This window comes from Cicer arietinum, chromosome 1, assembly GCF_000331145.2.
Source record: "Cicer arietinum cultivar CDC Frontier isolate Library 1 chromosome 1, Cicar.CDCFrontier_v2.0, whole genome shotgun sequence".
In the NCBI taxonomy this organism is placed as follows: Eukaryota; Viridiplantae; Streptophyta; class Magnoliopsida; order Fabales; family Fabaceae; genus Cicer; species Cicer arietinum.
The window spans coordinates 5,139,928-5,155,387 of record NC_021160.2 but is presented as its reverse complement, the minus strand read 5'-3'; the positions used below and the strand labels follow the sequence as shown (position 1 = coordinate 5,155,387).

Here is a 15,460-nt window from a genome sequence, read left to right as displayed (position 1 = left end):
GGAAATTGAAAAGATAAAGATTGAAAAGAAAAAATTGAAAAGGGAATAACAAAATATAAATTGACCTCGTGTCAACTTAAATTCATTAACATTTTAAATTTAAGGGAGAGATTCAAATCTTTTACGAGGGACAATTGTAAAATGCATTAATATCATTGTCATTAATAAAAGTTTTTCAAAACAAAAAAAAAATGTAATATTAAAATAATTGGTTTTAATCTATTCCATTCAGTTTTTCAAATTTTTGCATAATGCTTTCACCAACAAGCTGTAGCAATATTTTGAACATATATTGGTGATTTCCCAATTTCATTAGAAGAATCAATCAATATTGTTGTGGCCTCTCCTTTCACCAAAAATCCTAGTAGTACTATAGTTTCACCTCAAATGAAATTCCAAAGCATGTTTATTTTCTAATAGTAATCAATATTGCTATGGCCTCATTTGAGACATGACATGTTCCAATCACGACTTTTGATAGTGGATAATACTATTCGAACTATTGCTTTGCTGCAAGACAACCAGAAAGAGATGTCCAAAAAGTCACTGAAAATTTATATATATAGAAGTACACTTTATCAAATTCAAATATACTTAGCTAGATCTTTACCACTGTTTTCATGAGGAAGAAAAAGATCCTATTCGCACCGTTGGAAAAGTGGTGTATATGATTGAATAATTAGCTTTAGGATTTGCCTTTAACGACCAATTTTCCATCTAATATTCTTGGCCTACTTAGCAAGATGTGTGCATTCATTTTTGTCCTAAACGGTGACATTTGTTTATAAAACAAAAATTAATGCGACTTTCACTGAAATTTATTAATTATTTGAATTTAATTATTTATTATCAGCAGACACCGTTTAATAATGTACCATCGTGTTAATACCAAATTGATAAAATAAATTTAATTTCCTTTTCTTTATAAAATTTATTCTAATACAACGTATTTCATAAAACATGGGTCCTTTTTTAAAACATAAATTTTGAGTGTAGCTAACAAATGTCCTAATAAATAATAACTATCTAAATATTTAAAGTAAAACAGTTAATATATTGAAAAAATTTAAGTATTTCAATTTTCAATGCATTAAATATACACTTTTCAATAAAAATTTACTATTTTAGTCTCTTAAGCAATGCTTTTAAAATACTAATTAACATTTTCTATAAACTTTATAAACAAAAGTATATTAAAAAAATAAAGATTCATTGTTGCCCCTCATAAATTTGCGAACCCTTGTATATTTTCTTAGGAAAGTACTCATTATATAACTAATGCTTAAAAATTACAAAATTAGAAATTGTATTGGGCGTTTAAATTTTTGTTAGGGATTAGTGTATCTTAAGTTGGTAATTCTCTTATTAAAAATAAAATAAAAGTTGGTAATTGTCATGACTATTTCTGAACTTTTTTCTAAAGAACTAAATTGAGTGCATATATAAATTAAAATGAAGGTTTACTCCAATACATGCTTTCTTCTTTGGGTTGGAAAATTGGATTGAAGGCCCAAAAAGAAAGGGCCTAATTAATTGGGCCACAAGAGAGAAAAGCCTGTTACAAAGATATTGAAACATTGATTCCATTTGTGTCCTCACACACTCAGCAGAAACACAATTTCTGAGATGGCAAACTTTGTGATGAATCGAGCTCGTTCTTCTTCATCCGTAAAATCAGTTATTGGAATCATCAGGTCTTACGCAAAGCTTGCAACTGGCTCTGACATAGTCTCTACCGCATCCAATGTTTCTCTCCAGAAAGCTCGAACTTGGGACGATGGTGTTGCTTCCAAATTCTCCACCACCCCAATCAAAGACATCTTCAAGGTCCACGCCATTTTTATTTTTTCTCTATTCCGTTCCAATTTTCCAATACTTTTTTTTTTTTTTCATTTTTTGTTCAATTTTATATTGCAGGACAAGAAGGTTGTCATCTTTGGTCTCCCAGTAAGTTCACTTTGCAATTTTCTTATTATAATAAATTCCTATTTATTGTTTATTTTTATTGTCTTTATTGTTTTGTTGCATTGTTTTTGTAAAAAATCTCTTCTACTTTGTTGTGTTGTCTCTTTGTATTGTTGCACTTGTTCCAAAGAAATGTGTTTTTTTAACTTATAGCTTTGTTCTAAAGCTATGTGGCACCAACCTTCAATATGTCTGTCACGACTGATGCATGTGTTTACATTCAATAGCTTCCATTATCTTAAATTAATATTTGTGTATGTGTCGGTGTTGTTTTCTTTGTCTGTGTTTGTGCGAGCATCATTGGCCAACTTCTATTAATTTTGTTCAATTCAATATGAACAACAAACAATTCAACAGATTTGATTGACTAAATAATAGTATAACAAGTCTGGAGCAAAAAAATGTATCGGCAATAAAAAAAAGTTGAATGTGGATTTATATTAATAGTTCTCTAAAGATTTCTTGCTGGTGAGCTACGACAATTGCCCCTATCGAAGCAACTAAAAGAATTTTTTAAATGAGTTTAAATGGAAGAAAAAAATTGGTTGATATATGAATTCCAATTTGTTGACTAGTACTTATCAAATCTTCTGTGATTATGTCGGTGTTTCATAGTTCTAAAGTAGTGCTTTTCTTTTTTAATGTTTTGACTATCTCTCAGGGTGCATACACAGGAGTTTGTTCAAGCAAACATGTTCCTCCATACAAGGATAATATTGAGAAGTTTAAGGCTAAAGGGATCGATTCTGTTGTTTGTGTGGCTATTAATGATCCATATACTATGAATGCTTGGGCTGAGAAGCTTCAAGCCAAAGATGCTGTAAGTGTTTCACTTTATTCTATTTTGACTATTAATAAAGGCTTTCTATGCTTTTTGATTGTTTTTCTCTCCTTCCTTTGTCTTGGCATTAGTGGTTACTTTTTACTTTTTAGCTTTGTAGTACAACTGTTGTATTTGTTTAAATGCATTTCTGTTCTGTTTATATTCCTTTTTTCTAGCATCACAGCTAAAGGATCATTCCAACCTCTAAATTCGTTTTTAATTGAATTGAGCATGTTCTTTTTCTGCATTGTCATTTTGTTAGTGCTAGTCATGAGTTTGTAGATTATAATGCATCGACGACAATCTGTTTCTGCTAGTTTTAAGTTTAAAGATAATAATGAGAAGGGCAAGAGACATTTTGTTTCACAGAGGGTATTCTTTTTCATTTGATTGTAGTGATTTGCCTAGAAGAAATATGTGGAAGTTGTACTAATTGTTGTACTAAAAGAATAGAAAATTGCTAACAATAACTTTTTAACTTTCTCTTTTAAACACGTTCAACACTCCCTTTCCACCTCTTTAAGTGAGAGATTAAGAACGATGTGCTAGACCGCAGGTTCAAAAGTGCAATACCCCTCTTCTACACACTTAGTGTGTGTGACTTTTACTGCTTAAGATCTTTTTGAAACAAAAAATAAACTTGTCCTACACAGTGTCATCTGCCTCAACAAACTCCAATGCAAGAAAAAAATGGAACATTCTGACCCGTTCTTTTGAAATATAGTCACGACTTTGGAGTTTCTCTCAGCAAGTATGTTGCTAGCACTCCTCAAAAGAATAAAAGGGTTTATGAGATCTTTGGTTTCTGGGAAGTCTGTAGTTTCTAATGCATGCAAAAATTTAGCTCGTCAATGTACATAATATATGCTCAGTAACTCAATATAGATATCTTTATGGTGATTATCATGCTTAAATCAATACCATGATAATAAATCAGCATTTAGAAGAACAAAAATCTATTTGGTCCCTTATGGTATTCACATTTCCTTTTTTTGTCTTTTTTAAGATTGAATTTTACGGAGACTTTGATGGGAGCTTCCACAAAAGCTTGGAATTAACTACTGATCTCTCTGGTGCTTTGCTTGGAACCAGATCTGAAAGGTATATTATATACCCTCCTTGAACTAAGATCAGGCTCATGGACACCAAAAGGATTTCTTTTAATGTTTGAATGAATTTACTTTCTTCAGATGTTTTAAAACTAGATCAAATACCAAAGCGGCAAAATCACTATTTTATGGTTTAGTTAAAAAAATAAAAAATAAAAAAAAGGTAAAGTATTGAAGGAATCACCAAACAATAGCAGCGTAGCAAAGTTAATGTATATATTTAATAGTGTATTTCAAAGTTAGAACACAACACTTGTATTTTAATGTTTCATTATAATTAATAATATAGTTTTTCAATTCTGAAAATATTAGCTGTTGTTTTTGTTTAGATGGTCGGCATATGTGGTAGATGGAAAGGTTAAGGCTCTTAACATTGAAGAAGCTCCGTCTGATGTCAAGGTTTCTGGCGCAGACACCATTTTAGGACAGATTTGAAGTTTCTGTCTGTTGGTCTTTATGAATATAGCAACTCTTCAATAATTTTATTTTTTGATCAATGACGAGTGTTCAATAAAATGTACCTGATGCTTCTTCCAGCTGAGCTGATAGAATGTTATTTAAGAATTTATGTGTTGGTTCACTTGTTTTTGAGTAATTGTATTTCTTTCATTTTATATGATTTATCAAATGAAATTCATAGTATCTTCAATAATTTCATATGATTTATCAAACAAATCCTAGTCATGGCAGCAACAAGACTACAAGAGTAAGACATCTCTTGAAGGGATTCATTTTCCAAGGGATTGAACTAAATAAATACTTTCAAAATTGCGGACCCAAGCAAGATGTATTTTTGGTCTTTCACATCTTCTCAATTTAATTTTTGTATGACTTATGTTTTGTATTTCATCACTCTTTAGAGCATGGTATTTCTTTTTTCGGAGGTTTTGTCAGACTCAGATTCCCTGCAGTCGAATTTCCCCTTTTTAACAAAACCTTGACATGGTCCTTTAATTGAATTTGAACGGTCTAGATTCAATCTTGTTTGTAACTATAAAATAAAAATAAAAATCTATGTTTTTTTAATCGTCTACTATCAATCATACAATTTATGTTGTCCTTAATGCTTGAATTCGGGATTCCTTGATGGCAGAGAATCCGAATTTGGTTTTGACATGTTTCTCCCTGACCTCATGACACTTTTAGTTATAGTGTATATTTGGTAGTAAAAATTGATTTGTAAATTAATTTTGATTAAAAATAAATTAAATATAAAATAATTTATATTTAAATATATTTCCATAAAAGTAAATTAAACTCAAACTATACATTTGAGGCTAAAACGAGCATGGTTGGATTCGGTACATTACCAACAAACAAAGGTGGGGTTGGTTGGCGAAAAACTCTTTTTTTGAAAAAATAAAAATAGTGGTCCCTTTGTGATTGATTTAGTCCGATTTTGACTCAAACGAGCATGGTTGGATTCGGTCCATATATCTTTCGTATCATATCATAAATTAATGTAACAACGAATTATGACATCCATGACTTCTTTAGTAATTCTTGAAATATTAGCCATTTACGTCGGTATGCCATATTATAAATAATATATCAATCTCTAAATAACAATTTCAAAATTATCAATGTATTCATTCGTGTATTAATTAAGAGATTGCAGTGGCAGAGGAGAGAACCTCTAAAATCTAAATTATTATTTCATTAAGCGAATCAAGTATTGGCATGTAAAGAAGAAAAAAAAACAATAAACATGGATGAAAAATCCACTGGGCTCTATAAATTGATGATACGTTTCATAGTTTAAATTCCTACAAATCATGGACCATTTGATAACAATGCAGGACGCATACCAACACGTACATTGGTTATCAAAGTCGTCTCTTGCACTTAGTAGAATTGAATTGATGACCCCAAGCTAAGTCTTCACAGCATCATGTCCACTCTTTAATATAGATAGGAAATAAATTCAAAGCATTAGTCACTTTTTAATCAATGTCATTGAAAATTACTCCAAGCACGTTTATCACTTACAAAAGTCAATTTTGTCACCCATTTTCTTTTAGAACAGCAATAATAACTAATATACAAGTGTGTATGTGTGAGTGTGTTTTCAGTAATAACATAACTAAATTGAAAGATACAATTGAAGTTAACTCATTCATGAATCAATTATTACGGACGAGCAAAAAGAGAAATATAGTTACATAGGTACGAAATCAGTTCATCATCTGTGACATCTACCCATTGTGTGATTCCAAAATCAACAGATTTATTGATTAACTCATGAGTTGAGTAAACTAATCTAATTAAAAATAATTTTTTTTTTTTTTTTAGAACAAAAGAAGAGTGGAGGATGGTATAATCCAATACCATGTTGACATTAAAGGGTTGTATTGTAGATAATGAGAAGAAAGGAATAATAAAGACAAATATATTCTTAAGATAAGATGGGAGGAGAAATTAATGTTATTGTATATTCTAACAGTGTAAATCAAGATTACTTAGAAAATACAGCATCAGTTAACTTATTGTCATAAACTACTTCTCAAAGGGGTTTGATAGATGGAGATGGACTAACCTGAACACATGGAGGAATTTCCATTCGACCAGCAACAGTGCTAGAGACGTGTAAGGGAGCATCTGAACTAAAATTATGAACCGCGCCTCCACTTGCTTCATTTGGAGAATGCCCAATGCCTCTCTCGCCAACGGACTTCCCATCGGGAAATGATGATGTTCCCCCATTACGGACAGGAATGAGAGGAGAATTGGACCTTTTTGAGGCAAGATCAAGGCGTTCTATCATACGTGAAACTCCAGCTATGCCTGCATTCATTTCACGCTGAACACCTTTACTCAGCTCTTTCACTGTGACATTACGAGCAAGTAACTTCTCTTTAAGGCCGCGGGTACTTTTAGAAATTGATTCCTTATATCTGTTGCAAAATTTTACATGTGTTAGCACTGAAGGGTAATCAGAGTTTACGATAATCCAAGAGCTAATATGTTTTTACCTGGCTGAAGCAGCAGAAAATTTCGATTTGATGGATTCGGGAAAGGAGAACATCTCAGAAGTGTTCAGTTTCCTCCCACCTTGAGGTGATGACTGACTGTAAAGAACTCTGAACACAACCAACGAAAAAGTGAACATTCGAAGTTTTAGTAAGTAAACACTGAATCATAGAAAAAGCTTCTGCCTAAGTTGATGCCAGTGCCACTGCTTTAAACTTAAATGTCATACACAACTGGTACCTGGGTCTGTAAGTGACATTGGTCTCGGGACTAATATTTCTTGCAACCTCAGTAGGAGTCTCAACCGTCAATGGTAGACTGGTGGTTGGTGAACTACCACCGGCTGATGAAGTTGTAAGTGTTGGTTGCATCGCAGATACATGTGCAGAAGAGTTAAAAACAAGAATCTCTGATGGACCTGCTCCAGACGATCCCTGTCTTTTCTGTCTCTGAACAAAACGAGCTCTACTTGCAGCAGCAACTAGGTGCTGCATAATTTGCTCATCAAAATCAGAGTCATCGGAGCAAGAATCATCCTGCATGAAAATAATTTACCCCTCGTCATTGAATGATAGTATCATATGTGTATCATGGAAACCAATAATGTCGATAAATATTAACACAAGAAAAGAGCTTCATGACTTTCAACTCACTCACATGGTCACTATTAAAACTTGCAAAGGGGACACGAGAGCTAGTGAATGAGGATGAATCAACATTTCTTAATCGTAAGCATTTTTCGGCCTCCACAGCGGCCAGAAGCTCTTGGCTACAAAAAGATAGGTCATTGATGAATTGAACACTACTGATCATACAATAAAAAGTTTGTATCAAGAGGGGCATTGCAAGTAAATATATACCTGGCAGGGTCTTTCAGAGCAAGTGATTGCCAACATATTGGGCACTCTTTGCTTCTTTGTGACCTAAAGAAAAAAGTTATGTTAGAAACTGTCAAAACTGTGATTCCCCTTAGTATTTTAGGCAGTTTTATATTTATTGTATTTCTGTAACAGTTTTATATTTATTGTACTTCTGTAACAGTTGTATCTTGTTATTATTAGGTTTATGTATTTAGGATCAATCCCATAATGACAGGGATCTGTTTTCCCTGGCTCATGTATATATATATAGGTCCAGTGACCTCATAATAAAATATGAAAAGAATATTATTCCTTCTAAATTTAAGATGGTATCAGAGCTCCTGATCCTTGGGAGCCTCTGACCGTGCCTGTAAACCCTAAGTTGCAGCCTTCATTGCTGCGCCACCTTTAAGCATTGTTGCAGCCTTCATTGCAGCGCAACCCTCCGTGCCTGTAAACCCTAAGTTGCAGCCTTCATTGCTGCGCTACCTTTAAGCATTGTTGCAGCCTTCATTGCAGCGCAACCCTCTCTTCCTTGATCATGGCTGAGGTCATGAATCCTATTCTGGAAACTGGGGACAGACCCCAGACTGCTGGAGAATTGCAGAATGTTCATTCTGCTTATCGGTTAAATGGGAAGAATTATCTCAAATGGTCTCAACTCATTAGGACCATCTTGAAAGGAAAAGGAAAGGTCAGTCACCTGACTGATAAAGCACCTGATAAAACAGATCCCAACTACACCTACACCTGCACCTGAACCAACAGCAGGACCTGCACCTGAATCAACAGCAGGACCTACACCTACACCTGCACCTGAACCAACAGCAGGACCTGCACCTGAATCAACAGCAGGACCTACACCTACACCTGCACCTGAACCAACAGCAGGACCTGCACCTGAATCAACAGCAGGACCTACACCTACACCTGCACCTGAACCAACAGCAGGACCTGCACCTGAATCAACAGCAGGACCTACACCTACACCTGCACCTGAACCAACAGCAGGACCTGCACCTGAATCAACAGCAGGACCTACACCTACACCTGCACCTGAACCAACAGCAGGACCTGCACCTGAATCAACAGCAGGACCTACACCTACACCTGCACCTGAACCAACAGCAGGACCTGCACCTGAATCAACAGCAGGACCTACACCTACACCTGCACCTGAACCAACAGCAGGACCTGCACCTGAATCAACAGCAGGACCTACACCTACACCTGCACCTGAACCAACAGCAGGACCTGCACCTGAATCAACAGCAGGACCTACACCTACACCTGCACCTGAACCAACAGCAGGACCTGCACCTGAATCAACAGCAGGACCTACACCTACACCTGCACCTGAACCAACAGCAGGACCTGCACCTGAATCAACAGCAGGACCTACACCTACACCTGCACCTGAACCAACAGCAGGACCTGCACCTGAATCAACAGCAGGACCTACACCTACACCTGCACCTGAACCAACAGCAGGACCTGCACCTGAATCAACAGCAGGACCTACACCTACACCTGCACCTGAACCAACAGCAGGACCTGCACCTGAATCAACAGCAGGACCTACACCTACACCTGCACCTGAACCAACAGCAGGACCTGCACCTGAATCAACAGCAGGACCTACACCTACACCTGCACCTGAACCAACAGCAGGACCTGCACCTGAATCAACAGCAGGACCTACACCTACACCTGCACCTGAACCAACAGCAGGACCTGCACCTGAATCAACAGCAGGACCTACACCTACACCTGCACCTGAACCAACAGCAGGACCTGCACCTGAATCAACAGCAGGACCTACACCTACACCTGCACCTGAACCAACAGCAGGACCTGCACCTGAATCAACAGCAGGACCTACACCTACACCTGCACCTGAACCAACAGCAGGACCTGCACCTGAATCAACAGCAGGACCTACACCTACACCTGCACCTGAACCAACAGCAGGACCTGCACCTGAATCAACAGCAGGACCTACACCTACACCTGCACCTGAACCAACAGCAGGACCTGCACCTGAATCAACAGCAGGACCTACACCTACACCTGCACCTGAACCAACAGCAGGACCTGCACCTGAATCAACAGCAGGACCTACACCTACACCTGCACCTGAACCAACAGCAGGACCTGCACCTGAATCAACAGCAGGACCTACACCTACACCTGCACCTGAACCAACAGCAGGACCTGCACCTGAATCAACAGCAGGACCTACACCTACACCTGCACCTGAACCAACAGCAGGACCTGCACCTGAATCAACAGCAGGACCTACACCTACACCTGCACCTGAACCAACAGCAGGACCTGCACCTGAATCAACAGCAGGACCTACACCTACACCTGCACCTGAACCAACAGCAGGACCTGCACCTGAATCAACAGCAGGACCTACACCTACACCTGCACCTGAACCAACAGCAGGACCTGCACCTGAATCAACAGCAGGACCTACACCTACACCTGCACCTGAACCAACAGCAGGACCTGCACCTGAATCAACAGCAGGACCTACACCTACACCTGCACCTGAACCAACAGCAGGACCTGCACCTGAATCAACAGCAGGACCTACACCTACACCTGCACCTGAACCAACAGCAGGACCTGCACCTGAATCAACAGCAGGACCTACACCTACACCTGCACCTGAACCAACAGCAGGACCTGCACCTGAATCAACAGCAGGACCTACACCTACACCTGCACCTGAACCAACAGCAGGACCTGCACCTGAATCAACAGCAGGACCTACACCTACACCTGCACCTGAACCAACAGCAGGACCTGCACCTGAATCAACAGCAGGACCTACACCTACACCTGCACCTGAACCAACAGCAGGACCTGCACCTGAATCAACAGCAGGACCTACACCTACACCTGCACCTGAACCAACAGCAGGACCTGCACCTGAATCAACAGCAGGACCTACACCTACACCTGCACCTGAACCAACAGCAGGACCTGCACCTGAATCAACAGCAGGACCTACACCTACACCTGCACCTGAACCAACAGCAGGACCTGCACCTGAATCAACAGCAGGACCTACACCTACACCTGCACCTGAACCAACAGCAGGACCTGCACCTGAATCAACAGCAGGACCTACACCTACACCTGCACCTGAACCAACAGCAGGACCTGCACCTGAATCAACAGCAGGACCTACACCTACACCTGCACCTGAACCAACAGCAGGACCTGCACCTGAATCAACAGCAGGACCTACACCTACACCTGCACCTGAACCAACAGCAGGACCTGCACCTGAATCAACAGCAGGACCTACACCTACACCTGCACCTGAACCAACAGCAGGACCTGCACCTGAATCAACAGCAGGACCTACACCTACACCTGCACCTGAACCAACAGCAGGACCTGCACCTGAATCAACAGCAGGACCTACACCTACACCTGCACCTGAACCAACAGCAGGACCTGCACCTGAATCAACAGCAGGACCTACACCTACACCTGCACCTGAACCAACAGCAGGACCTGCACCTGAATCAACAGCAGGACCTACACCTACACCTGCACCTGAACCAACAGCAGGACCTGCACCTGAATCAACAGCAGGACCTACACCTACACCTGCACCTGAACCAACAGCAGGACCTGCACCTGAATCAACAGCAGGACCTACACCTACACCTGCATCTGAACCAACAGCAGGACCTGCACCTGAATCAACAGCAGGACCTACACCTACACCTGCACCTGAACTAACAGCAAGGCCTGCACCTGAACCTGCACCTAATGATGGAAAATTTGGGAAAAATCTGGTATATTCAAGGAGAGAAAAAGCCATTCTAGAATCTGGCAATGTCCAAGAATCCAACCCATCATCACTGCATGAGGTAACACCTTCGAATCCTATAAACTCCAATGATTATAATGAGTTTGTTTCTGCAAATCTAGAAGCACAGGTGGACCAAAATCTAGACCTACCCATTGCCCTTAGAAAGAGAACTAGAACATGCACCCAACAACCACTTTACCCACTATCAAATTTCCTATCCTTTGAAAAATTCTCACCTACTCATAAAACCTTTCTCACAAACCTCAACTCCACACACACACCTTCCTCTGTATCTGAAGCATTATCTGACAGGAAATGGAAACAAGCCATGGATGTGGAAATGGAGGCGTTAAACAAGAATAGGACCTGGAAACTTGTCACCCTACCAATTGGGAAAAAACCAGTAGGATGCAAGTGGGTATATACAATTAAATACAGGGCTGATGGGACCATTGAACGTTACAAGGCAAGATTAGTGGCCAAAGGCTTCACTCAAACCTATGGAGTTGATTACTTGGAGACATTTGCCCCGGTTGCTAAGATGAACACGGTCAGAGTAATATTGTCATTAGCAGCAAATCATGATTGGGACCTGCAGCAGTTTGATGTGAAGAATGCATTTTTACATGGAGACCTTGAAGAAGAAATATACATGGAGTTGCCCCCTGGTTACAATGGGCAGGTTACTGCTGGAACTGTTTGCAAGCTAAGAAAGGCTCTATATGGGCTGAAACAATCCCCAAGAGCATGGTTTGGAAGATTCACCAAAGTTATGACAGGTCTAGGCTACAAACAAAGCCAAGGGGATCACACATTATTTATCAAACATTCAGATTCAGGGGGAGTAACAATTTTATTGGTGTATGTAGATGATATTATAGTTAGTGGGGATGACAAAAAGGAGCAGCAAGTGCTAAGTAAATGCCTTGCCACGGAATTCGAGATCAAGGCATTAGGGAGACTTAAATATTTTCTGGGAATTGAAGTTGCCCATTCCAAGAAAGGAATCTTCATATCTCAACAAAAATACATTACTGACTTGCTTAAAGAAACAGGGAAGACAGCCTGCAGACCAGCAAGTACTCCAGTGGACCCAAATATAAAGTTGGGAAGTGCGGAGGAGGATATTGCTGTGGACAAGGAAATGTATCAAAGACTTGTGGGCAGACTTATTTACTTATCTCATACTAGACCAGACATTGCTTTTGCTGTAAGTCTAGTTAGTCAGTTTATGCACCAACCAAAGGAAGCACATTTACAAGTTGCTCTTAGAATTGTCCAGTATTTGAAAGGGACCCCAGGAAGAGGGATTTTGTTCAAACGAAACAAGAGTGTAAGTCTTGAAGCATATACGGATGCGGACTACGCAGGGTCGGTGGTAGATAGAAGATCAACTACTGGATACTGCACCTTCCTTGGTGGAAATCTAGTAACTTGGAAGAGCAAAAAACAAAGTGTAGTAGCTAGATCGAGTGCTGAAGCAGAATTTCGAGCAATGGCCCACGGAATATGTGAACTTCTATGGCTAAAGATTATATTGGAAGACTTGAAGATAAGGTGGAATGAACCTATGAGGTTATATTGTGACAATAAATCTGCAATTAGTATAGCCCACAACCCGGTGCAACATGATAGAACTAAACATATAGAGGTTGACAGACACTTTATCAAGGAAAAACTAGACAGTGGCATGATTTGCACACCATATGTATCCACTCAGAATCAACTTGCAGACATACTCACCAAGGGGCTGAACTGCATTAACTTTGAAGGAATTATATCCAAGCTGGGAATGGAAAACACCTATTCACCAGCTTGAGGGGGAGTGTCAAAACTGTGATTCCCCTTAGTATTTTAGGCAGTTTTATATTTATTGTATTTCTGTAACAGTTTTATATTTATTGTACTTCTGTAACAGTTGTATCTTGTTATTATTAGGTTTATGTATTTAGGATCAATCCCATAATGACAGGGATCTGTTTTCCCTGGCTCATGTATATATATATAGGTCCAGTGACCTCATAATAAAATATGAAAAGAATATTATTCCTTCTAAATTTAAGAGAAACAACCAATTACAAAAATCCACAGCAACCCATGACCTATTTAACAAGCTATAAGGCTTACCATTCAAGAATGCAGTGCAGGTGATATTCATGTTTGCAACAGGTTACCTGGGATTGAAAAAGGAAACATATTAATGCACTGTTTAACATTTAGATTTAGACATTAATATCCGCAGCTTGAAAATTTTCTCTTTCATTTTCTGCAAATTGTAACTAGTCCACACAAAAGGCATAATTATACACATCAAAATAGATAAATGTATTGAGTAAATGTTTGGCATCACAGAACTCAACAAGCTTAATCCTGTTATAAACTGAGATATACAGGTAGATGTTAATCCTCATACAAATATAACATACTATTAATTGGCGAATGAATAAGTCAATGGTTCTAAATTGCAGGCTGTAGCTGCAACTGCAAAAGCAATATAACAGTTTTAAAGGCCTCCACAACGGCGTGGCAACCGCAATTACATCTACATCGGCCACATTTGCCCACATTTTATCACAATATGAAAGTTCTTAGGGTTACCACAACCGCAATTATTACCATATAAGAACAAAAAAAACTTCTACAACTATTATAATTTCCAGCTGATTCCATGTGTATAACTCCTTATGATGCTTAACTTAAATAAACATAATGGTATACTTAATCGCTAAATTTCCCCAATATTTGCATCAGTGCATACACTGTTGCTGACAGAACAGAAGCAGGTCACATACACAGATTTATCTCAAAATAAAATAATTTACCGTGAAATTCTAAGCAAGTTCAATTAAAACAATAAGACCCAAACCACAAGAAAAGAACAAAAAAAAAAACCCAAAACCACACTAACCTCTAAATTCTTAACAAAAAAAAAATAGAGAAGCCAACAGAAACACAAATCAAAATTATATACAATACACGGCAAAAACAAAAACTTTAACACATTACAAGTCAACAAATAAGATCATGAACATTCACTCACTCATTGAAGTTCGCAACTTTTTGAAAAACCCAAATGCAAAAACCAAAAAAACAGCGATAAATCACAACATACAGTTGATGGGTCATGAACGCCGAAGGACTCTAAGCATATACTGCAAGAATCCTCAGAAGAGTCATCATCGAAAGGCCCAGAAGAAGATGGAGCTGAAATGTGTGAGAAAGAAGGAGGAGTTGAAGTTGAAGAAGAAGAGAAAGGGGTGAAATTCGCCATGGTTTGGGTTGTGTTAGCTTAGGTGTGAAGTGGTGTGTGAAGAAGAAGAAGAAGAAGAAGAAGAAGAAGAAGAAGAAGAAGAAGAAGAAGAAGAAAGGAACCCTAGAATGAAGAGAAAAAGAAGAAGAAGAAGAAGAAGAAGAAGAAGAAGAAAAAGAATAAGGAAGGAAGAAAAAGAGGAAAAGAGGGAGAGAAAAAGAAGGCAAAATCCGATTCAGACGTTTGATGAGATCAAAGTATGACTTTTTTATTATTATTCTCAAGATACAAAAGAATGACGATGCTTTTTGTTTTAATTATTAATTAAATTAATCAATCTGCTTTTCGATTTCTTTTTCTCTTTTTGTGTTTAACGTTAACTTCTATGACATCTTTTTTAATTTAAGTTGCACACTATTTTTTATCACTCCCATTCTCTTGAAGTACAAAAAATATTCTAGAACACACATCACCCAATATATATATATAGAAGGAGAATAAAATAGAGAGTGAAAAGGTAAGAAAATAACGTATATATTATTATTGTTTGAAGTATTACGTTTATTTGACTTTAATACTTCCTCTGAAATTAAATACTCTCTTTAATTTTAAATATATAATTTAAAAGGATTGTTAAAAGAAAAT

The 15,460-nt window shown here is 38.1% G+C and overlaps 2 protein-coding genes across 2 annotated transcripts; one reads left to right on the top strand and one right to left on the bottom strand.

Annotated features, from left to right (window-relative positions):
- Positions 1-1,595: 1,595 nt before the first annotated feature.
- On the top strand, positions 1,596-4,510 carry LOC101493242 (putative peroxiredoxin-2F, mitochondrial). The gene is made up of 5 exons (NM_001364981.1): positions 1,596-1,827; positions 1,918-1,947; positions 2,627-2,785; positions 3,795-3,889; positions 4,227-4,510. The coding sequence occupies exons 1-5, from the start codon at positions 1,627-1,629 to the stop codon at positions 4,330-4,332; spliced, it is 591 nt and encodes a 196-aa protein (NP_001351910.1). The 5' UTR covers positions 1,596-1,626; the 3' UTR covers positions 4,333-4,510.
- Positions 4,511-5,515: 1,005 nt separating this feature from the next.
- LOC101492909 (E3 ubiquitin-protein ligase RHF1A) lies at positions 5,516-15,081 on the bottom strand. The gene is made up of 8 exons (XM_004486076.4): positions 14,678-15,081; positions 13,693-13,739; positions 7,728-7,790; positions 7,525-7,636; positions 7,108-7,403; positions 6,870-6,977; positions 6,434-6,791; positions 5,516-5,797 (listed from the first exon to the last, which is right to left on the bottom strand). The coding sequence occupies exons 1-8, from the start codon at positions 14,834-14,836 to the stop codon at positions 5,771-5,773; spliced, it is 1,170 nt and encodes a 389-aa protein (XP_004486133.1). The 5' UTR covers positions 14,837-15,081; the 3' UTR covers positions 5,516-5,770.
- Between the last annotated feature and the right edge of the window lie 379 nt (positions 15,082-15,460).